The sequence below is a fragment of the Coturnix japonica genome, chromosome 8 (assembly GCF_054131305.1).
Source record: "Coturnix japonica strain WE chromosome 8, WE-NBRP24, whole genome shotgun sequence".
Classification (NCBI taxonomy): domain Eukaryota; kingdom Metazoa; phylum Chordata; class Aves; order Galliformes; family Phasianidae; genus Coturnix; species Coturnix japonica.
Genome location: NC_140670.1, coordinates 6,599,264 through 6,624,561, shown reverse-complemented (window position 1 = coordinate 6,624,561; position 25,298 = coordinate 6,599,264). Strand labels below are relative to the sequence as shown.

General features: G+C 37.4%; 1 protein-coding gene across 5 annotated transcripts in view; it reads right to left on the bottom strand.

Annotated features, from left to right (window-relative positions):
* GRID1 (glutamate ionotropic receptor delta type subunit 1) overlaps positions 1-25,298 on the bottom strand; it is a 474,308-nt gene that overhangs the window by 93,002 nt on the left and 356,008 nt on the right. For 4 of the 5 annotated variants that reach the window (XM_015865985.3, XM_032445261.2, XM_085555005.1 and 1 more), the window contains 4 exons: positions 23,974-24,027; positions 12,499-12,669; positions 2,015-2,176; positions 620-739 (listed from right to left, as the gene is read on the bottom strand). In XM_015865985.3, coding sequence (XP_015721471.2) covers positions 620-739; positions 2,015-2,176; positions 12,499-12,669; positions 23,974-24,027 — 507 coding nt within the window. The remainder of the gene's footprint in view (positions 1-619; positions 740-2,014; positions 2,177-12,498; positions 12,670-23,973; positions 24,028-25,298) is intronic. The other variant, XM_085555004.1, reaches the window with a different exon arrangement.

Sequence of the window (25,298 nt, the reverse complement as noted above, 5' to 3'; positions counted from 1 at the left end):
TCAGTTTCAACTATTTTTGAAATATTCCCTCTGCATAAACAAGTTCTTGGTAGCCTTCTCATCCCATGACATTTTAAGTTAGTGACCATATGGAACCATTCTGACATCATATCCTAGTCGGTTCTTGTTCTACTAGCTTCCACCAATAGCTTATCCTTTACTTTGCACAATACAACATCAACTGTTTCTCAAATTATCTTCTCTAGAGGTTCCTACTTTATTTATTTCAAATTCTTAAGTAAAGTGTAAGTATATCTTACACCTTTCTATGTTTGGAAAATGTATAATTACAGTTAGCTTCCTTAGTAAAACAACTGTCAGTTATATCAATGGTAAACTAATTAAAAATAGAATGTATGAGTCAAATTGAGCAGTCTTAACTATAATGTTCATAGTACTGCTATGGTACTGCATCACTACTGTATATATTGAAACAACTTGCAGGACTTTTCCATACTAGAAAGAAGCTTGAGCATGTGAGAAACTTGAAAATATTTCTTTTATAGTAAATTTCTTCTGTGGTGTAGTGGTAACTCATTCTCAGAAAATAACTTTTTAACCTGTAAGATAGAATTTGTATTATTTAGAGGGGAAAAAAAAGAAAAAAGCTTATCTTTACCCTCCGGACGTCTTTGCCAAATGTTTCACTGTAGCTGGTGCCCAGTATTTCAAATTGAACGTAGGGGTTGGCGCCATCTTCTCTGAACTCCATAACACCAGTAAGCCCAGTTATATGGCCCTAAGGAAACAATTATCAAACATTTTACAATGGAACAAATTTGCCTTTATAAACTCTCACCCTCTTTAAAGATACGACAAAGCCACTCTGAAAACATTTACAGTAAATGTAAATGTAGCAACCACATGTTCTTCAACAGTTCAAATACTGCCACACGCACACAAAAAACCCCCACAATTCTTTTGTGGAAAGGGCTCTGACACTAATACATCCTCCACAAATTGTGTTAAGAAGTCATTCAGGTCTTCACACAAACAGACCCTAGAAAGCAGGACTGTGGAACATGAGACAATGGTCCTGTCAGTGTAACTGAAAGCAGTCAGCTGAGTTCTGGAGTTGAATTCAAAGTCCAAGACCAGAAGAAAAAGTAATACTTGCTGTGCTTACAAGAGAGGTGTGAAGAAAAGATGAAATTTGAAGAACTTTTAAAACATCTGCACTGGTACAGATTTCCTCTAGCATTTTATGCAGGCTCATGTTCATCACTCGCAAAAAAAGGCATTATTAATGATGGTGAGTATGTTAAGAAAGACCACTCTGTAGCTGAGAAGTTGCTCTACCAAATACTGTTATTGTGCTTTGTATCTGTTGTAACTTCTATGGAAAGAAGTAGGAGGCATTACTTTCAGAGCAACCACTGATTTAAATAAACAGGTTGCTATTACAAATACATGCTAAAGCTGTTAAAGTATGAGTATTTTTAACTAGTATTTGTGATCAAATACCTTTTGCATAAGAGGTTACCATGCATCTGTAAAGACACAGTACTGTTCATGTTTGATTAATTCAACATACTGCAAGACAGTTGAAAAAACTTAGCTAAATCACACTGCATTTGCTCTGGGCTACACCACAAAAAGAGACATTTAACAATGCTCAACTAACTCAGGAAGCTAGCTGAGCAGCAGTAAATGGAATCTAAAACTTACACCTTGTTGTTGATTGGCCCCTCGAGCTCCTTATGCTTTCTTGACGAAAAGATTACAACAAGTGAACACATCTATCTATGTGACTACTTCTAATCACATGACCTCCAGAAGAAGCAGCTATGATAGCCACAGACATAGAACACACATCACGGGATTAATGCTGTAGTGTGCGTAATTTGTTTGCAATAAGTCATTTGCTTTATTAATGTTAGATCACTTATTGTAGTTGTAAATCACTTGCTTCTAATGAAAGTTAAACAGAGGCCAAAAGCCTCTTTAAAAGCTAATCTCAAGGAGAACTGAAACAACTCAATCTCTCAGACAATTGCGGCTTGCCTGCTCTCACCTTCTTAATAGTCTCAAGCATGGATCGTCCCCCGTTCCAGGGTTTGGTGGATTTCCTCATGCAATTCAGACTTGCCATGCTGTGCCATTTCCTGTCCTCCAGTTTTCTGTGGAAAGCATTTGCTAGCATGAGCACACTGTCATACAGGTACAGGTTGGAAACCTGCAAACAATAATAAGAATGAGCCTCTTTGTTTACTTATCCATCTTTCCAAAGAAACCGTAAAAACAAGAAAACAAGAACAAAAGCAAATAACAAAAAAAGAAGACGTCTGTAAAAAACAAAAGCTAGGCACGTGTGAGATGTTCAACAGCTAATGCAGGTGTCTGCTCACACCTCCTTCCCCTCCAGCTTAGCTACTGGGTTTTTCTGCCCGAGGGATTCTGGTGCTTTGGATTACCTGCACTTTACCTACAGTACTGCAGTACAGTGCAGTAAAGATGTAAAAGACCAAATATAAAATTAAGCTACAGAAAGAGCACAGCTATCTATCAGTAAAAGTCAAGGACTGCTACCCTGTCAGTCATTTCAGCAAGAAGAAAAAGATGGAACAGAATTAAGCTCTTAGTCTTGTTCATTTGAACAATCTCTGTAATTTCTAGCACTGCAAAACACAATACTAATCCATCTACTTAGCACACAGGGAGAAGAAATGACAGTATTATTTTGCATCTCTCTCCACCAAATAAAAATGAGACTGGTCATTGTTCTACTTTCTCGGGAGATATTTTTTGTCAGCCTTCATATCCTCCTTATGAGAGATAACAGCAATAATTGACAACAAAGGCTCTAATAAGAACTACACACTAATAGCACTGAAATCTTGCTTTACCAAAATTGCTTTTTCCAAACCAAGACATAGCCACTGATACAAAATCAATGGTGACATGTGGAGTATCTATTGTAAGAGGTAAAACTAGTGGTAAAACTTTAGCAGTGGCAGTTAGCTACAAGTAACTTGAAAAAAATAATTAGATACTCTCTTCACTCATCTTAATTCCTCTTCAAACCTATGCACAGATTCAGGGGTCTTGATTTACTCTTAACTAAACTCAAATAAGCAGTTAGCATGAGGTGCCAGTTCCATAACTTAATTATTTATCATACTAAAAGGATATTCACTGAGCTGAAAGCTTTAGCCATGGTGAACTATTTATCACTTGGATTTCTGTAATTCACCACAGAAGATAGTGTCAGTGAAAGGTAACAAATGAAATTTAATGCAACGACATAATTCCTATGAAATGTCACTCATCTGTAAATCTTAAACATACAATGCTGTTGCATCACTGTCTACAACTAAACTTCTAATATCTTAAGATCTTAAGAAATAAAAATTCCATAAGCTGGAGTTGAACATAAATTGAAAGCCCAGTCATTTTGAAAAGTTTTCTGGTGCAAGTTAATCTGATCAAAATACACAAGAATATATACGTAAACAGATCTGTAAATTTGTTAACAAATATGTAATAACACAAGCCAACAAGAATTACTCTTGAAACAGTTAAATTAGGAAGAAAATAAGCACTAAATATTAAGGATACTCCCATGTTTAAGCGACTAAACACAAGCAAGGATCTTAATGCAAGCCTTATTAAATACTATCACTGAGCTCGTCTCCCATTTTGTGTTGCTATTTTTAGTATAATCCACTTGTCTTTTCCCCCCAGAATTCACTTCATCTTCTTACTGTTTTCCTTTTAGGAGAGTTTCTACAGCAGCTACTTTCCACACTTGCTCTTTTTAAGAAAAGTATATACTTAAAGAGTTAACAAGACTTCCAGCAAATAAGTTCTGTTTTTGTTAAGTCTCTTCTGCCCAATTACATTTGCATTCTCCTGCAGATATTTTCCAAACAGCTTTCAATTAAAGCAACCAAGCAAATCCTTATTATTCAACAAGACACTTTTCTAGTCTCAATCAATCAATCGATCAATCAATAAAATTAAAGACTACTATGCAGTACAGTGTCAGAGACATTATTCTTTTATACCATTGGGTCAAAGCTTGAAGGACACAGATGAACAAGTCCAAGCAAGTCCTGGCCAAGGGTTGAGAAATCCTCTGTCTGAAGGAAACAGATGGACTAGGCCAGGGGCAAGGAGAGAGAAGCCGCAGCTTAATGGCCGGGAAGCAGTCTTTTGTGTGGGCTTATGTGGGGGAAGATGGACATCTCAGGAAGTGCACCCAGGGATGTCACATAGGCAGGAAAAAAAGGAGGATAAAAGAGAGATCAGCAACCATGAAGTAAGGTTTTCTGACAACAGATTTACACCTACATCTTTACATTTTTAACTGACAGCTCACCCTCATGTTGCAATGGAGCAGCCACAGAGCAGAAACACTTTGTATTTTCTTAGTTTGGCACTTTTTAAGATCTGGAGAAATGCAGCCTCATTCCCAAATCCAGTTTGCTTGGTTTGCTATTAGCAAGCTCCGGGGTAATACAAGGTGACATAGGTCTCCATATATAATACACTGAAAGCTTGAGAGTCATTTCGCTGAATGTCTTAGTCTATATAACCTTACATACAACTCATAGACTACATGATGTACCAAAAAAACTCCAAAAAAACAAAACAAAAAAAACCCCACAACAACCAACAGTCACTTGTTTACAAGCCTAAACAAAATATATTTTAGCCGGTTCCATAATGGATTTTGTATCACAATTGTTCCATTCCTTTTCTTTGGAAGAAAAAGGGATATAAATTGAGTGGCAGAAGGGTCTGCTGAAGAGAAGATTCACACTGTTTACTTCCTTCTGTCACACATCTGTGCAGCAAGGCAGACATAATCATTTCAGGAGACAGAGCAAGTTGCTTCCTTGAAACCAACATTTGTGGAGTTTTTTGCTGGTGTTCTTTATTTCCTAACAATTTCCAGTCTACTAAAATCAGAGGGAAAAGAAAAACAAAACAAAACAAATTCTATTTGTTCTAGATCAGAAATTAACAGTGTTTCCGGAAAGACAAGATAAGGTAAATTATGACCTTACCGGGAAGTATGTTTTTAATCTCTTTTTCTCCTAAATCTTCCCTAAGGAAGAAAAATAAGAATACTAAAACCAATCAAATATGCTTTTCTTCTCTAAGTTACTTTCACTTTCTGCTTTAAGTCATTACTGGGTATTTCTGGGTGGAAAAAAAGACACTGGCAGCAAAACACAAATTGTGACGTGAGATCACGTTAAATCCAGCATGACAATAATTTCCTTTATTTTCTATTATATTCTATTTAATATCTTAACACTTCTACAGGCCTTCAGCGCTTATCAAAGTTAAATAGTCATTATAACCTTGCTCATAACATGCTACTAATAACCTACATGTATTTCAAGGCCTCTATAAGTCACTGTATTTCAGATTAGACTGAAATAAAACAGTCCATTTGGAAGGGACCTTCAAAGATCATTGAGACCAACTGCTTGACCACTATAGGGCAAACCAAAAGTTAAGTTAATGAGGGCACTGTCCAAACATCTCTTGAACATGGACAGGCCTGGGGCATCAACTACCTCTGTAGGTTACCTGTTCCAGTGTTTGATCACCCTCAATCAAAGTAAAGAAACATTTCCTAATGCCCAGCCTGAGGGAGGTGTAGAGGGCAACAAGGTTACCTCTCTTGGCCTCCTCCAGATTAGAAGACAACTATTTCAGAAGAAAACCATCTTCTACAAAATCTCTGCATCTGTACTAGATGGTGTTTGCAACTGTGTATGTTTGTTGTAACCTCCAGAACAGCAATACCACAAAATTAAAAAGGATTAACTGGACAAAGCCTGTAAATACTTGCTACCACAAGTGCACACTTATTTCAATTTTCAGCAAGCTATCAAATTCTGCATACAAAAGTGACTCATGAAAGGGAACTCATGCGACACCCAAGGGATCAACTATACCTTGTTTCCACCGGTGCTGTTTGAGACATGGGAGTGAAAATTAGTCTTCAAGTAGCTATTCAGAATTGGTAGCAAAGTAAGAGAGAAGAAACAATAAGGCAAGGGACTTGATTCCTTTGGGTTTTCCAAGCTCAGTAGCATTACTTATTTCCCATAAAGATTTAAAGGGAAGGACATGTATCTGCCTGCAGAGTTGCCCCTTCACATAACAAAGCTTCCTAGATAAGAACCAAGAGTTTAATTTCCATCCTACTTGGAGGAAGAAGCTGTAATTTTCAGTTCCTCTTTCACTTGCTGAGAGCTGTAAGAGCTGAATAAATGCTTTCTGACCTATCTGCTGTAAAAATGATGGTGGCTGCTTCACCAATATATTAAAGAGTTTGCACTGTACGCGAGTAACTTTAGATTTATTCTGCTACATATTCTAAAAATTATTTCCAGAACCTTTGCGATCCTGTTAGGAGCCTTTGTTTCACAATGAAGAAAAACGCTGCCGTGCACGGGATGAGCAATGCAAATTTTCAACAGGTGAATGGAAAGCTTTCCATATTTACATTACTAGATGTGATTTTCAAGAGACTTTCTACATGAATTCCACGAGAATTCCCGAAGTGAATTTACTTTTAAAGTAAAAAAATAAACCTGTATGAAAATATCTTTTAGTTCCTTCAGAAGCATTAACCATAGACAAGTACATTTCTGGGAAGGATAGCAAGCCACAGAGACTGAGCCCAAGTTCTGATCTGCCAGCAGTGCCAGAAGTCCAGGCAGAAAAGACTACTGAGATGAGCTGGGAAGAAGATCCTCAGATACAACTGCTTCAAAAACATATTCCCAAGCTCTGCATCTGTACCTTGCTGCTGCCAAAATCATCCTGTGAGTGGCCACAGCCGTCAGTTCCAAGGATGAAGCAGGTGGAAGCCAAGCTCACACCAAGCACAGCGCCAGCAGCAGCAATGCTTGCTGCATGGGATTGGTATCATCGTGTTCACGTACATGCACACTGGTGTGGACTAAAACTGTGTTTTATCTTTCAAAGTTTAAGAACTGACACAGCTAGGCACTTAATGTCTCTAATGACAGGATGCATCTTGCCAGGAGTAGTGAAGATCAATGGTTTACTTATACTCTAACAGCACGCTTACAAGGATATCGTTAGGAGGGAGAGACTAACAATTTGACCCACTTAATTTTCTCAAATTAGTTTGCAGAGCCCATTGTGAGACTTTGTGTGAGTGCCTATGTTTTAAATGTATGCTTTGCTGCTCGTGGAGAACAAAATCACAGCCAGCAGTCTGGCATTCATGAGAAAATCAGAGTCAGAAAACAAACTTTCATTAAAAACTCAAATGTCAGCTTCAAACTTCCAAAGGGCTATTTATTATCATGGAGGCAAATGAAAGCCAGAATAAAATCTTCAGAAAATTGTAAGAGAAAACTAGACCAGCTTATTTAGGCAAGATCTCTAATGCCAATGAGTTTAACTAGTACATTACTTAGTGCTATGTCCAATCTAATTTTAAGTGTCTGGGAAATGGGGCTTCCAAAGATTTATTTGGAAGCCTGCACCATCAGAATTGTTTTCTTCTTTAAACTCATAAACAGTTTTTATCTCCTTTATTACATTTTTCTTTTTACTGATTTACAAATCACTCCTCTCCTTAACTACAGCTTCTGTTCTCTGCATGCTTCGTGTCCTTCAGCTAGTTTTTTGCAAGCATTTATTATAATTATGTGTGTTTTCCTACTCAATATGTTTTCTAACAACGTGTTGACAATAAAACAGGGCCTGGATTACACTGCACAGCTCAAAACTTGTCAGCTAAATGCACTGGCATTGCTCACTATTCATCTCAAGAATCTGGCACAGCCAATGCTCACAGTCTAAGGAAAGCTTAGCAGAAGATGTTTGATAAAGGAAACTGAACACAACATAAGACATGCAGTAGGGCAAACAGTAACACTAAATCGCAAAAGGTTGTATAAGATCATAATTTTACCTTCTATCATATATAAATAAATATGGCTGCATATTATGTTTAAGAGGCAAAAAAAAAACTGAGGTAGTAAGCCTTGCTTCCTGCCACTGTCATCCACTCTCTGGTAAAGCACTGAACAACAACTCAATGAAGTATTTAATTATGCAAATAGAGAACTCCAGAGGTCAAAAGAGCCAGTCTAAGCAGAGGAAAATATCACTTTGCAATTTATTTGGCTTCCAAAATGCAGACTCTCACAACATTGCACTTGGTAAGAGGGCACCTTTTCAGACATGCTATGGAGCCTGAGAGAGAGATGATGCCTGCAGTGGGCAGTGATGTCTGTTCAAGACTACTTTTCGTTCATTCTGTTCTCTGAAAAAATATCCCAACTACAACTGATTATCCAGCCAAAAGTCCAAAACTAAGTTTTGCTGAAGAAAAATGCTATTAAAGGTTTCATATCTACAGGAAAATAAAAACATTTCTCATCAATTCTTTGTGACAGAAAGTATATGTTTTAATGGGGCTCAATCAATATTTGCTGCCTTTGGTGGTACTCAACAATGTGTCAAACGTGTGTCAAGCTCTTTAGCTGGGTAAAACTGCAGGATAGGAGAAGTAAGTTAATACTTTTAGAAAATATATCTTCATGTACAGTAGTTAAGTTGCAGAAATTCTGGAAAAGACAACGGTTCTTCAATAAAAATGCAGCTCGAAGGAGCAACTGCTAAGAGATGCATCCAAAGATATCTCACGGTCAAGTCTTTGGAGAATGACATGGAGAGAAGAGTAGATGTTTCAAGGAATACCCTCCTACGCTTCTCAACATCTTCTCTTCAAATATGTCAAACCACGCCAGAAATAGTTCTTCAGTAGAGAAGCAAGATATTGGATCCTTTTAGGAATAGCCTTGTTATTTTTGTGACACAGTTTGCTGGAGTTCTCTTCTTTTTGATTTTCAAATCTTACTACATATATTCAATCTGTATTAAATAATTTAGATACCTTGCGCCCATTAATATATTTTACTATAGACAGACTCTCACATATTGAACTTATGAACTGCAAACAGCAAATAAGGGATGAAGGTAACTGGAATGGAAACCACATTTCTGAAAGGAAATATTTCTTCAAAATCGTAACGAGAAAAACATTCTGATTTTTATAACTGAACACATCATGAATAACCTTGAAGAAATAAAAGTGATCATAAAAGATCTGTAAAACTAGTCTGAAATAATCTAAACATTTCAATAGTGGTAATCCTCCTAAACATCATTCCAGAGCCATATAGATACAGATTGAGCTTATCTGAGATGAACAGTATTTGTCATAAATCCTAAAGTGCTTCAGTAATCTTTCTCCCAGTGACAGAATAATGACAGTTCTGATGGTCCGAACTACAGGGTAGTCCCTGCCACTGGAAAACAGCAAGTGCTAAAGTGTCTTCACCACTTATAAAAAGTAGAAGAAGGATGCAGGAAATTACATATGAAGAATAAATCAAAGATTGACACAGACCTCTGAATTCAAATAAAATGACCAAGATGAAAACGTTATGAAGACTTCTGAAGAAGAAACCCAGTTGATAGCACCTGCAAGAAATAAGGGGGCGAGCAAAACTGTGACAAGAGGGTTGATGGAGTAAGACTGGATTTCCACAAAGCATTCAGAACAGATGAGGTTTTGGATGAGCTTGCAGAACAGGCTGATCTTTAAAAGCCTTGTCAGAATGCCAACATGGGATGATCACCTACGGAAAAACAACTTTCCAGGATATGGTACAAAACAGACACTGGGAACAAAATTGTGCCAAGAAGATTTTCATTAATTTATCCAGAACAAAGTTAATAATCCTGGATGTAAATCTTCCTTCACTAGCTTGTTAAAAATGCTAAATTCTCTACTAAAAATCTTACAGCTAGAGGCTGACAGAATTTAGCTTATTCGTCTTCAAAGTCGTTAAATAAATAATTAACTAACAATAGCTGGTAAGTAACCTTGACAACAAAGAATTATTAATATGAAATTGCCCAAGGGAGAATGAGCCAGGGATTTTCAAACTGTGGTGTTAATCAAACTACTTCAAAGCAACGCAAGGACTCAGTGCTGGCAGGCAGGCAGGCGGTCACTGCCTCTGGTGGATTCATGCAGCCTGACACAGAGCTAGGAGCTACCACTCCCTTTGGCAACACAGGTAATTTAGTGATGTACTTCTGTGCAGCAAAAGGTCAAAACTATTTTTTAAGCAAGAAAAGAGAAATAGAAGATTGAAAGCACCTGAATTACCGAAGCATTAATAATACGTCAATCATACTGAGAAATGAATATTAGCTCTATTCCCAACAAGATGTTATATAAGATGTTTAGACAATGTCAAAAAAAAAATGCAGATACAGAATGCTTCAGACATAACTGCACATGCTTCGAGCATCCAATATTCAATTAGTAGAAACTTAAAGATACTGTAAGATATACTGATGGCAGTTTATCTCAGAGACTGGTAATATTATACAGTGCCCTTCAGTGTTCATGATTTTACAGTCCAGCGTGGCTGGGCAAGAAAATTTTAGAATCAAGTCCCACAAGGCTAACTATACACCTCTGCATCTCTTTCTTGTTTCTAAGAACTAATGGGCAAAGGATAACATTACTTTTCCATTCTCTTAATGAGTGTTTCTAAGGTAGCATAGTGCTTCTGAAATATGAGAAATCAGAAAGCTGAGGATGTGTTACTTGTCAAAACCCACATTTGTGAACTAGTAGGAAGAGTATTTAGATTCCTAAAGGGTCTTTTGTCAGTGAACTTCTGTAATAGGCTGTGAGGCTATTCATGCCAGCAAACCAATTACTGGTTTAGCAAATAACTACCTCAGAGAAGTCTGTCAGATGAGTCTCTGAATTACATCATCCATAAGCTACCTTAGTCAGAAATCCTCTTGTAAGGTAAGACTGTTCTCCAGTAAGTGATTTTTAGTGCAGGTTACATCAGTTTTTTTTCAGCATAATAGGAACAGTTTTGATCCTCCGAAATGACTAACCCCTGCTCTCCTTACAGCATTTCTCAAAACTGCTATCAAACACCAAGTGTCTTTTCATAGAAAGAAAAGGCACAGACTTTCCCCAGTGCAGAAAAGCAAACCAATGCTCAGAGATACAGTTTGTGTGGCTGGAATTTCCCAAAGTTTGCCATCAAACCCACTGTGACAGAATCCCATAAGGCTCACACTTCCCCTGCTGAAGCCCTTCTAAGCCAACACATGAGTTACCCGCTAGCAAGGACACCCTTGCTGACTGGGCTGCAGCAGCCCCCATTATCAATACAAGCTGGAGGAAAAGCTGGATTGAGCAGAACTCGGACAAAAAGGACCTGGGAGTATTGGTGGATGACAAGCTGGATGTAAGCCAGAAATGTGTCCTTGCAGCCCAGAAAAGCAATCATACCCTGGGCAGCATCAACAGAATGGTCAGCAGCTCAGGAGAGGTGATCCTGCCCCTCTGTGCTGGTGAGACCTCATCTGAAGTACTGTGTTCAGATATGGAATCCTCAGCACAGGAGAGATGCGGACCTGTCGGAGTGCATCCAGAGGAGGACCACAAAAATGATCCAAGGAATAGAACACCTTTCTATGAGGAGAGGCTGACAGCTGGGGCTGTTCAGCCTGGAGAAGAGAGAGGCTCCAGGGAGACCCAATAGCAGCCTTTCAGTATCTAAAGGGGGGCTATAAGAAAGAAGGGGGCAGACTCTTTAGCAGGGCCTGTTGTGACAGGACAAGGAGAAATGGCTTCAAACTAAAAGAGGGAATACATGGGTTAGATATAAGAAAAAAGTTGTTTTACGGTAAGGGTAGTGAAGTGAAGCACTGGAACAAAGTTGCCCGGAGAGGTGGAGGTGCCATCACTGGAGCCACTGAAAGTAAGGCTGGACATGGCTTTGAGAAATCTGATGTAGATGTAGATGTCCCTGCTTACCGCAGGGGAGTTAGACTAGATGACCATTAGTGGTCTCTTTCAACTCAATCAATTCTGTTCTATGAAACCCATTACCAAATTCTGGAACTCAAACCAGTAGTGCATATTTCATATGCTCAAACAATTATTGGCTGCTGGAGACTTCGGAGACTACTGAAATGGGACAGATTGAACACATCAACTGGACTCAGTCCATTTAACTAAATATGAAATGCTCCACAGCCCAATGCATATCAGAGTTTCGTTGTCCTCCAAGATTCTTTTATATCAGATATCTGAGGTATAAATACAATAAAAAAGTAGCAATGCCAGAGGACTATAATGACACAGGGTTTTCTTTTTTTTTTTTTAGTTCAAATAGAGAAAGATTCATAAAAGGAGGGCATACCCAAAATCATCTTTGAGTTAGCACAACTGATTTCTAACATTTTATGGACATAACATCCTATCTAAAACACTTGGTTCTTCAAAAATGAAATAAAAGATTAAATCAGGAATAACTGAGCAAAAACTACCTGCACAGATTTATCCCTACTCATTTTATTCTTCCTCTAACATAATTCAGTCACAGACAACTATCTCACATTGAATTCCTAAAATGGACTTTTCCGCTGGACATAGCTACTGACCTGCAGCATCTGAAGATAGCCTTCTTGTGGATCACAGAGCAGTGATGATATTCGGTGATTGTTCCTCATGCATCTCTGATTGTCCTTTGAGAGAGGAAAAATCTGCCGGATAACTGTCATCCTCCCAAGAGCACTATGCACCAGCTCTAATATTTCATTATCAGTGATTTCCTGTGAATGGAGACAAAGTATTTTAGAAACAAAGACTTGTCCAGACATTGTAATATACATCTATCATTGCTTGAAAAATGTTTTTACACAGACAAAGGAAGAATCAAAAGTTACAGATGCACGTTTTATCTACAACAAAACTTCTTTGTTTATGCCTAATAACATCATTTTTTAATGTGTTATCTGAAACAAAAGAGAACAGCTTAACGTAGCATCATCTACTCTGGCAATATTATCATACAGTGGAAGTAGTTCCTCATAGGGAAAAGCACAAAAATAGTCTCAATAGGTCTCAAGGTAAAGAACAAGAACCCTCAAATGAAATGCTTACAGAAAGAATAGGACCTCATTACAGCCTCAAAACAAAACAGCAAATATCAAATGTAACCACCAGGAAATACAGCCCCCACCTCTGAGAATAAAGGTGCACATTCTTCCCATAAGAACATCAAATTATTTCTTCAGACTAATTCTTATAATAATGACTCAAGCAAGTCCTTTGAAGTAATTGATGTTACAGAATCAAAAAGCAGGGAAGCCTCATGGAAGGGATGGATACATTTAAGAATGTAAATTACTACATAGGAAATAATTTGGGATAAGATACAAAGAAAATTCATGACGAGGGACAGAGTCTGCATCTGCTGCCCTTATGTTGCAACTGATGCCAACTCAGCTATATGCTCTAAGCATTCTGTACCTAAACAAACACACACAAACCTCTTTTCTTACCCTAAAAACAAATCTTTTGAAAATTAAGGGTTTAGCTGATCCTGAAATCAGAAGAGTAGTACAGCTTGTGATGGCTATCAGCTGCCACAGAGATTCCTTCCCCATGGGGAATGACAGGCTATGGCACCACTGTCTGCATTCTTCCCCTCAGTCACATCCTTCACAGAGAATGGCTTTACATCCGAGCTCCCTACCACTTAATTCCCTTAATAATAAAACAGACTGAATGACTGGAAACAGAAGATGCCTTCTGAAAAGAAGATAATCATCTGTAAGTTTAATTCAATTCATGCCACCTGTATTTTGCATTCTACCCACATTATGAATGTTTTTTTAACACATTCCATAACCTGTATCAAAATGCTTGACCCAGAGTAGACCGCAAGCAAGTGGTACAGGGCATCTTGGGCAGCTCCTAGAGCAGAACTGTGATATGTGGAGAGCAACAGGAGATGCCACCCTGCTCAGCAGCAGATGCACTTCCCTGGACCAGTGTCATGGCCACAAGCCCTCCACTCATGTGGTATCGGCAGACCACAGGGGCTCATTTCTAGAAAAACTCTGATTCTGGCTTAGCAGCATGTGAAGCTTTAGAGGTCACCTGTGCTCTGACTGTGATAAATACAGGGGAATTAAAAGCCAAGGAAGGAAATTTATATGTGAAGTTGTCTCTTACATTTACATCCACTAGGTAACAGCATACGAACTGCATATTGTTCTAGGTCTTGGTGTCGCAGAGGAAAAAAAACATTTCACACTGATCTTTTAATTAAACTCTACTCATCTAGTTAATTTTTTAAACGTAACTTGCTTTTCTTTCCCCCTGTGTATGTAGGAATGTACTCAGTATACCTTTGAGTACTTCATCCAAGTTGTTGATGAAAACACTGAAGAGACTCGCTCCCCACAAAATGAAGCCCTGCAAAATCACTCTACAGCCTGGCAACCAGCTTGATATGACCCCATTCACAATAACCCTTTGAGCTCAACCCTTCAGCCAACTCTTTACTCCCTGCATTATGATTTTGCTTTGCCACGTGTTGGATATTTTGTCCAGATTGATATTGTGAGAAACAATATCAAAAGCTTTGCTTAAATACAGATTGCAGCTGGCTCCTGGCTTCCCCTGAATAACTAGGGACTCAACTTTTCTGTGACAATCTGAACAAGCCATTTAATTCAGTCCTAAACCTTCTTTGCAAGCAACTATGCCCCAAATTTCCAGTCTTGATCATGGATCATTACACATCACAAGACAGCACACTAATTACCTTTTATACTATATCTGGACATTGCATTCTAAATAAATCTTATTGATCGCTTTGCAGCATCTCCTTACAAAATCCCATACTAAGTGCCCACTTTCTGGCTTTCATGATCCCATGATATTACTGACTGTTACTGATATTAGTTAATATAGATGGTGGTTTTTGCTCGCTTCAGGGGTATCGTTTAAGGAAGGAAAAGACCATAACTACTGCCTACCACCTCAAATAGCAAGTTGCAGCCAGACCTGTAAGTATTTGAATGAGGATGGAACAAGAGGACTTTTGTGAAAAATAAAGGATGTTCTTGTACGTATGTGCCCTTATGCTGGATTTTTTCTTTGCTAAGGGAAAGAATATGAGTAGTCCAAATAATTCAAGGAGCAGTTAAATATTTTGGTAAGCAGACATCAGTGGAAATATGGTTACAACAGTGTAACCCCAGGCTATTTGTAGTTCTCACCATCCAACTCAGCACTAAAGGAGTATTCCCACAAACCCTGTTTTCTGTTCTTGTTAATGACAGAGATCTGTCTTCAAGAATTGGTGGCATTCATTTATCTATTTATTTATCTGCACATTAAGAACTCGAGTTAGGCTGTAATACCTAGCCACAATGCTCAGGGGAATACTTAAATTTGCTCTAGTTGTGCCCAACTATCGTAACACAAATTGCAAAATGAGACAATTATGTTTCACATCACAATCTCTATTTTCCTAGAGGTAATAAATGAATATTATAAATTTTAATGACATTAATAATTTAAAGAACCAAAAGAGATACCAGAAAGAAGATCCCTGAGAAAGCTGGAGGATAAAACTGAATGACAATGAGGGTGAGGATGCTCACAGAGGCAAGCTACAGATATATACCTTTGCAGTATGATCAATACTCCTCTCAATGCACATCTATCTATAAATGGACGCTTGTTCATACGTTGCAAATCCAGAAAACGCCTTTTTCAATAAGCTGGTTTTAAAAGATTTCTGACATCTTATTTTGTAAATGGATTTATGAAACCTTAACATTACGTTGGCTTCCCTGCATCCTACATGAACGGACACACACACAAACAGAAAGATTAATCCTTTAAAGGAAGGACACAATCCACTTTTCATGCCACAGAAAACATTCTGATAGAGGTCTACATGACCACCTGTTCAATTTCCATCTCTGCTCTTCTCCAAAACATCTCTTCCTTTCACCTGATGCCTCTAAAATTTCCTATAAGTCTATCTGTATTTTCAAAGACTCCACATTGAGTGTCCAGAAGTCTTTCTCAGATCATACTGAGTGCCTATACAGTAAAAGCATGAAAAATGGCAGTTAACCAAAGCTGGACAAAAACGAAGAAACAAACAACTTGTCATTGATTTTAATGCAGATTTCATTGACAAGAGATCTCATAATGACATGTACTCATCTAGCCTTGCTCCTTGACTGTTTCAGTGTAATTCAGCAGCAACTGAATTAGGTCAATTCTGAACCTTAGAAGTTAGTTAGAGCAGGATGCAGGTGCATATGCAATCCAGTTTCAAACACACATACACATAAAAAACTTGCTAAATATAGTCTTTTCTATAGTGTCGAAGACGGCATTCAAAAGGAGAGAAAAAAAAGGTTTCTGTCGGCAAGTTACAAATATAGATTTACTTGGAATAAAATTGGAATAAATTTAGACATGTAAATTACTAAGCTTTGAACTGAAATGTGTCATCTGCTAGATTATTTAAAAAGAGTCCTTCCAGTAGTTTGTTCAGTTTTTATAAATCTATACATTTTTGTCTAATTATAAATAATTATGCATATCATAGAATGTTTTGCCCTACTTTCATTTGTAAAGCATCGCTAAAAATTCTACTTTGTTCAAGCAAAATAGACAGAGGAAACCCTACTCTACTTAGCTTCCTATTATCATAATAAATACAAACAGAATTGTGTAGACTGCTTTTTCCAAAGATCTCTTAGAACTTCCGTATGTAGAGAAATACTGAGTAGAATTCCACGTAGTCCTGGTTTTACTCAAATCAAAATGAAGCCCTAATAGTTTCTAAGTAGCTGAGGATCTGACTCTTGGCCACTCAAGGGGTATCACATAGGCATTTATAGCCGAAAGGAGAAAGATTTTTCAAAGGAAAGGGAAAAACAAACACTGCTTCCATATGGGATTTGTCTTCTGCAGTCAGAAGTTTCTCCAAAATTATTCTACAAGCTCTGCATTAGGAAACACTGTTCATCATGCATCATCTAGTGTCTTCTTACATGCTACCCTTGGAGAAAAAAGAGAGGTAAAGTAATTTGCTGAGACACACTTTATTTGATAATTGCTATGCTATTTTCTGCTCCTTCTCAACCTTTGAAAATATTTTATAGAGATCTCTATGTCATTATTTTCCTCTGGAGGAAGAGCCTTGATAATGGCTGAGAAGACTTTTGATTTGAAAACCAAAGGGATGAGTGAGTGTGGATATACCAGATGTGTTATACAGAAAATCTATATACTGGTAGAAATGATGGAGCTGCAGGGTAGAAATAGAAAGCACAAAATACATTGCACCAGGTCAGAAACAATGGAACACTTTCTCATTTCTCACATAACAAACTGCCTACTACAGAATAGAGAATTGACATAGAGTCCAGTAAAGAGGAAACATGTTTTGAATGAGTGCTCTGAAGGCAGAATGGAAAAAGAATAAATAAAATAGATACTTTTTTCTATACTTGGTTTTGAATTATCACATGGCTTGAGTTTGAGAAATCTTTCTTTATCTGTTGAAGGTCTGGAAATTCAACTGCTGGCAGCACCACCACCATCATTTGAAATGTGTCATCATCCTGGGAAGGGAGGGTAAGGTCACTTGTTGTCTAAAGTTTGGCTCACATTCAAATGACGCACTTAACCAAACCTCCTGGACAGCACCATATCAACACAGCTTGGAGTTCTCCAAGTCCCTCAGCACTCTAAGTTCCTGTATTAGACTTCTTGCCAATGATAAAATCTGTACTATTGTTTTCTTTTCACTTCCTTTTACTACTACTCCTGTAGAAATTATATTTTCTTCCTTCTTCACTTCTCCCTTCTCCTCAATGCTGAGGGCTTCCTCTAACAAATACACCACATCAGAAGGCAAGAATTTATCAAAATACTCTACAATTGCAGCTGCTCTAGTTGTTTGCCTATATTCATGGCCATTTTTTTTTCCATTTCAAGCTTTTCTTTGGACTGACAACAGAAAACAACCAGAAGCAACCTTTTCTGAGACTTCACTTATATTTCATAGCTGAAGAAGAATTTCATTAATGTTCTAACTACTGCATACTTTGCATTCCTATGGATTTAGAATCCTACCTTTCTGCCATCCATCTTACAGTGCTGCACAGTAGCCTGTTTGGTTGATTTCTGGTTCACTTAAATGTGACAAAGAATAGGACTTATTTTTTTCTTAGTGACAAAGAAATGATTCCACATTGAAGCTCCGAGTCAAGCTACTCTGCACAGCATGAAACTGTATCTTGAATCAAACAATACAGCCAGGCCGTGTAAGTCCCCAGGACAGAAACAAACACAGAGAACTGTGCTAATACATCTACTGGGACCAGTTTCATTCTGGTATCTTTACAAGAGTACACAGAAAAAAAATGGCATTGAAGAATGCAAAACAGGCTTTTTGCAAAGTAACAGAACTTTGCCTTATTAGAAAGAAATCCTGTCTTTTTTTCCTCTGTTTTGCCATGACAGTTAACCACATGAGTAGTTGATTATGAAGAGGAATTTCCCCCACAATGCATTCCTTTTCAATAGAGTTCCATGAAATAACTTGATAATTTAGGTAGAAATAAACTACTCTCATGGCACTTCTACAGTTCTCCCCACTATTCCCTCATTAGTACTTTGAGAATACAGTGTGAATTTCAGCATTTGCTATTCCATGTAGTCTACAGACTGCGGAATGTACCCTAGGGGTATTCAAGGAACGACTGGATGTTGTGTTGAGGGACGTGGTTTAGTGGGAGCTGTTGGTAATGGGTGAACGGTTGGACAGGATGACATTTTAGGTCTTTTCCAACCTTGGTGATTCTATGTTAAAAAATAAAAATAAAATAAAAAATCAGTAAAATAATAGGTTACTTTATGTTAACAACGAAGACTTGATTATTTTCATAAGCTGTCACACACATATTGAAATAAGACATTTGAAAGAACTTAGGTGGTGTAGATCTGAAAAGTAATATCCAGTGGCGTTCATAACACAGTTATATTTGTCTTTCCAAATTGAAGACATTTAGCAGACTCAAACAATGTGAACGGGATGCAAAAATAAAAGAATAAAAATAAGAGCAGAACAACAAGCCAGATGACTGAGGCAGAAAAAGGTAACTAAGGAAGTTGCACCCATTCATTATGATATATTTAGATTATAAATTATTTTCCAATAACCAATTTAATTTTTCCTGCTGAGGATTAAATTGCATTTCCTTTATCTTTGCAGGGTAAATGTGATCATATCCTTCTTGTAATTGTTCATGTCTTACACCATATATTTGCTTCAGCTCCTGATTTTCGTAGGAGCTAAACCTAATTCTTTCAGTCTTTCCTCATGGGTCACATTCTACTGAGCTTTCATCATTCTAGGTGGTCTCCTCCATTTCCAACATACACATTGTTCTGTATCCTCATTTGTTTTACAGTGTCTTGCTCCAAACTACCAACACCGTGCCAACAAGTCCAAGTTCAGCGCAAAGTAAGTGCCCCTTTTGTATTACTGGACACAGCTGTTCTAAGATTTCTGAGAACTAAACCACAGTAGCATTGATTCACATGCTGTTTATAAATCACAATGACTGGAAGTAGCTCCAGTAGATGCTCAACAGCTATTTTGTAGCCCAAGTACTCAGCACTACACTGAACTTCATGCAGTGGACTGCCTAAACAAACTCGACTACTAAAATTTGTTTTTATAACAGTATTTTATAATTAATACTTTCTATTCTGCAGATTCAACTAAGTCAGCAAAAATATTAAAAACTCTCATCTTCTCCTTAGAAGTCACCTAACACTTCACCTTCTGCTACATCCAACCATTTCATATCGCTTTTAATGAGTCAGATCACACCTCAGCAAATCTTTTTTCTGTTATGCTTTCGCAATCCTCCTTATTTATTCCATCTTTATTTTTTCCTCTCTTTTTTAACAGAACCCCTCTTTGATTTCAAGATCTGTAAAAATATCCCCATTGAACTACAGTATCTTATGCCTTCTCTTCATACAACTCCACAGTGCTTTTGCCATACTATGTCCATTGTTTTATCTTTTCGAGAGCTTTACTAGATCCCTAAACTTCTGAAGCTGCAAAATCTCCATTAATCCTATTCTCCCATCTTCCTCTTCTTCAAACAGTGCACGTTACCATCTCACAACTGGATCCACAGTAATTATTTTCTGACTTGATATTCCTAATCCTTTCTTACTTAGCCAAGACAAAATCTGAACGGATTACTCCTCAACACATGTAGAGATAAAAATGTCCATTGCAAGAAACTGTGCCCTAACACTGCTTTTTTCAGCTACCAGAGACATGAAAATCCATCACTGTTACCATTACTCATCCTTTGCATACTTATATCAAAGATGCACAAAGGTCTTTCTGTGTGTATCTCTGTGTTTACACACAGCTATTTGATGAGGCTGACCCTCATCACTCCTCAGGTTCAGTGCTGAGGTACGTGTACATCCTACTGGTCTGTGTATTTTGGACACTGAAACAATTATTCCCAACTCAAAATTCTGACTAGTGATGAAAACTGGTTGTAATAGAAAGGAAATAAAGGATTTGGTGAAACAGCTTATTTCATTTAACAGTTAAGTTGAGCAGTCATTCAATTTCAGTGAAGGATGTTTGAATGCTTTGTGTATTTAACTGGTTTATATGCAAAAAATAATGAATGTATGTATGAAAGAAAAAATCCAGAATCACAACTAAATCTATTGATGTATGGGAATAAAATACTGTGTCTAACAATTGCTTTTTTTAGTCCAAGCTCAGTTTCACAGAACAATTTATTTCTAATGTATCCTTTATTTCCTTTCTCCCCTGCTTAGAACAGAGGAAGCTTCCAAACCATGAAATGCCCCACAGGATGGGAAGCATGGCTTCCTATGATATTTATATGCCCATACCTACTGCTGCTGCTAACAAAAAAAGCAGATGCAGACTCCTAGAGCACTGTTCCTTGTACAACCACATACAAATTCAGTTTAAAGTATTGCTCCTGTGTTTCTCCCCCAGACGTGTGCCCTAGGCAATGCACAGCATTTTCTCCAAATGTGCCAAGAAAAAGAAAGGGAGAACAAAAAACGTCAGGAGTAACCAGCAGAGATGCTTGAAGTCAGGAACCAAAGAGAAAGAAATGTAAGGGAAAAATAGGAAACAAGAAAAAAGATGGAAAATAAACACCCTGAAGAGGAGGAGGTGAGGTCGGAGAGCATCTACAACTGCGTCGCACTCATGCCACAAGAAGAAATAGCATGCAGCTATCAAAGCTAACAGGTCACTTTACCAACATATCAGGTGATAAACAGCAAAAACATAAGCTAAATACTAGATTTGTTCTAACATAATTTACCGAGGGTCAGAATTGCTTATTATGGGCAACTGCCAGTAATCAAAGTTTTTGGACAATGAAGCTAAGCATGGACAAGTCATTGTTCTCAAGAGGTGTTAGCTTGTGCAAGGATTTCTCTGTTTTAAAATCACATATATTACAGTTTCCGAAAAAGCTAAAAGCATGTTTAACACAAAACTCAGATACCAGCTCTATCTAAATGCAAGAAATCATTTTTCCCCCCTCAAATCTCCACTATCTCAAGAGCCCTACAAGTCTAAATCACAAAATGTCTAATATTCTCACTTCAGAAACATTTATTTTTAAGACAGTACAATTCTTCAGACATACTGGAAGATGAGGAGAAAGGCAAATACTGACTTGAAAGAAAACAGAGAAGGGGCATGACATGGCCTGCAAAGACACATCCCTATGTACTCTTCTATCCAGAAGGACTTGCCACGTAAGGTTGCAGCCTTCCAACCCAATAGCAGTTTTTAGAGATGACTCAGTCCTTTTGTACCATCAATAGTACCCAAACTGAACAACTAAATCAGCATAGATTTACGTCATTAGAAGCTAAAAATGCAACCTCTTAACAGCAGAGCAATGCAATTTGTGCATAACCCTAACACAGGCCATATTTGATCACCTGAACTATAACAAGCTTAACAGGAATGCTGTTTTACCTTAGCTCAGTGGTGCTCCTTACCTAACAAAAAAGTGAAGGGATGAAATAAGTTGAAATTCTCAAATTTAACTCCTATTTTTACACGTGGGACAGAGATTCACTTAAAAAATAAATAAATCAATCAAAAACCCACAAAAAGAAACCCCCAAACCCACAAATATTTATTTATTAGTGCAGAAGAAAAAAGCAGATTTAGCGCAAATAAGATTTAATAATTGATTTCCTGTAGAAATAGTACTATACTATAAAGCCATTTTAACTACAGCTAGATAAGTCCAATGCAGCAGATTGTGAGATGAGCCTCAGTAGTCTGTATACCCAGTACCAAGCCCTTCAATAGCTCCCTGAAATAGGAATAGCCTAAGGAATCTACTTTCTAGAATCCCACGCTCTTCAAAGAAGGAACTGTCAGTGGAAACAACTGTCACTGTATTATCTTCCTACTACTGTCCCTTCATGTCAATTGCCCTGAGCCATATCCAGCCTGGCCTTGAATGCCTGAAGGGATGGGGCATACACAGCCTCCTTGGGCAACCTCTTGAAGCTTCACAAAGTTTAAGTACTTCTGCAATTCTGTTTGAAATTAATTGCATTCTGAAGACTTTCTAATTAATTGTAATTACGTGCATTATTATTTTTCACTAAAGCTTATTTATAAGTTTATTTGCGGTAACAAGCTCCCCGTACTTTTTAAGTTGCAAGGAGATATGCTTTTTAATTTAGAATGAGTTTTTAGTTTTGATTTGCATTTCGCTACCCTAGCTTTCATACCCGGTCTTTAGAGAGAAAAACACAGAAGTTCTCAAAATGAGAGGAAACATCTCATATAATACGTGTTTATGTATATAAACACATGTTTGTACCGAGCGTTTTTATATGTGATGTTATAGATTCAGGTTTCATGAAGCAAGTTTAAACACCTGAAGAGCAGAAATAGCAAACTCTGAAACTCTCCCTTTCAATGTTTAGGGAAATACACACTGTTATCTTTATGTGAACATAAACACTGACTCTAAGGGCATCTTGCTGGTATTTTGTAGTGGGTCATTACAGCAGCTAACAAATCATAAGGAAGTACATAAATGTAACATGGCCAGAAAGAATTTACAAAGCTTTTGTAAACAAGAGATTTCACACTCTCCTCATTCTTAATTACAGCTTTTCCTAATGCCACACAATTCACAGTTACTATCAAAAGTAATCTATTCAAAATTATTAGCTAGGCATAAAGAAAGGAATGAAATATTACACAAAGGAACTGGATATTAAAATAAAGGTTATGCATTCAAAATAGAAACATAAAACTGAACACAGACTTAACTTAGATATTACGCTATCCTTTAACAATCATTACTGAAAGCAAAAGCACGTAAAATAATGCAATTAAGTTAGAACAATAAGTGATTTGTAATTGATTATAGATGGTACAAGATTTCAAGCTTTCTCGGGCTTTTTAAATACAAGTCTGCACTCATTCCCATTAGGGCATCACGGTATTAAGCCAAAATAAATACCAGAGTAGCAGGACAGGATACCATTTGCTGCAGAGAGAAAATCTCTCATTTTAAATCTGTGCTATCCTGGAACTTAGCCAAAGCACCAACAAAATTCTGCTCTACAGAAAGCCTGCATATCATGCAAATGCATTCTCTCAACAAGCTAAGGCTGCACTCTTTGCTCTCCCGGTATGCGAGCACAGTCATTCATAGGTGAGAAAGGTGAGATTCCAGCAGATACACAAATATTTATTCAAGGTTTGAGATATTCTTTGGTTACTAAATAGGTAATGGGGGCAGGGTCAACATGAAGTATTTGAAATCTTTATTTTGATTTTTCATATTCAACGTGTATCAATTCAATAAGTCATGCAAAATACAATACCACAGAGTTTGCCTTTTGTGCCATTCAAAAAGCAAAGTAAGAGTATGCTGAGTTTGATGCACCCAAATACAGAAAACAAAGGATGGTGATGAGTGAATATACCAAGCTAGGTTGTCTCTTGACTTTCTTACCTCGTTTACATAGACCCAGTGACTATCTTTTGATGCAAGGTTGGTTTCCACAGCCTAAAAAAAGAAAAAGAAAAAAAGAAAAGAAATAAAGAAATATAATAAAAATAAATAAAACATGAAATATATATTCCAAAGAGAATTTGCAATGTAAGGTACCGTCACACCTTATTTTGAATACTTCATTTTCCATGGACATTGTTTTAGTACAGTTCTTTCTGATTCTTTCATTGGTACTTGACTGAGAGCTACTTGATCAGCTGCAGTCACATTTCTGACTGCTGCACCCAAACCAAAGTACTGTGTACCATGAAGATAATCTGTTAACATAGCATGAAGACACACTGCAGCATGGTGGTACATCAGTATGATATGGGATCCTGTACTGAACAACTGCACACAGAAAATATGCGGTGTGTGTATTTATGAAAGCTGCATTGAAAGTATAAATGAAAGTATATTTGAAAGTATATATGAAGAAAGGGAACGTCACTGAATTACTCTATGTGGAAAAGCGGCACCCACTGACATTCAATGATGTTTGGCTGAACATTTATAGAGATCAAACAGAGAAGAGAGAGGTGGTGGGTGGTGCGTTTCAGCAGTAGGGACATTGGATCACCTCTGCTGGAGAAGATTACTCTAAGTGTGGCATGCAGGATCTTGTTCATCACTGGAAAAATGCAGAGCTAATGGTCGTGACTGTGTTGAAAAAGACTGTATTGCAGCTGAGAATTTGATCCATCAAATAGTGCTTTTGTGCTCTTTGTAACCATTGTAGTTTTCATGGTGAGAAATAAGAGGCATTACTTTCAGAGAGACCTACGAGTAATGAATCCTAATAGACTGGTTTTCTTCTAAAAATGCCTCCCAAATATATAATTTTTCCCTGTTACAACTCTGGTCGTTTAACTTTAGTTAACCTATTTAATTAAAAACACCATTCTGAGACACTCAAGAGACACTCATATGAGTCATCCTCTCTTCACATTTAAGCAAGACCCAAGAGAAAGTTATGATTTGCATGGACATTTTCTCTAGCTTCCTGGTATGGTCTTGGATAATAATTTCATATTACAAAGAAAAACACTTTATCTCATCAGACAGCATATTGATCAGCCAATAGGTAGTGGTCCACTCGGAAGGTAAAACTGGAAAAGACCACCAGAACAATAAGTAAATACTAGTAATGAGGATCTTGGTGGAAGGATTTGGCAATACACGTGGAAATTTCTAATTGCTCCCTTTTTTTAAACAGAGATAAGTTATTCTGTACGGTCATAAAACTATATCAAGCATCAAGAGGTGTACACTACAGTGATTATGAT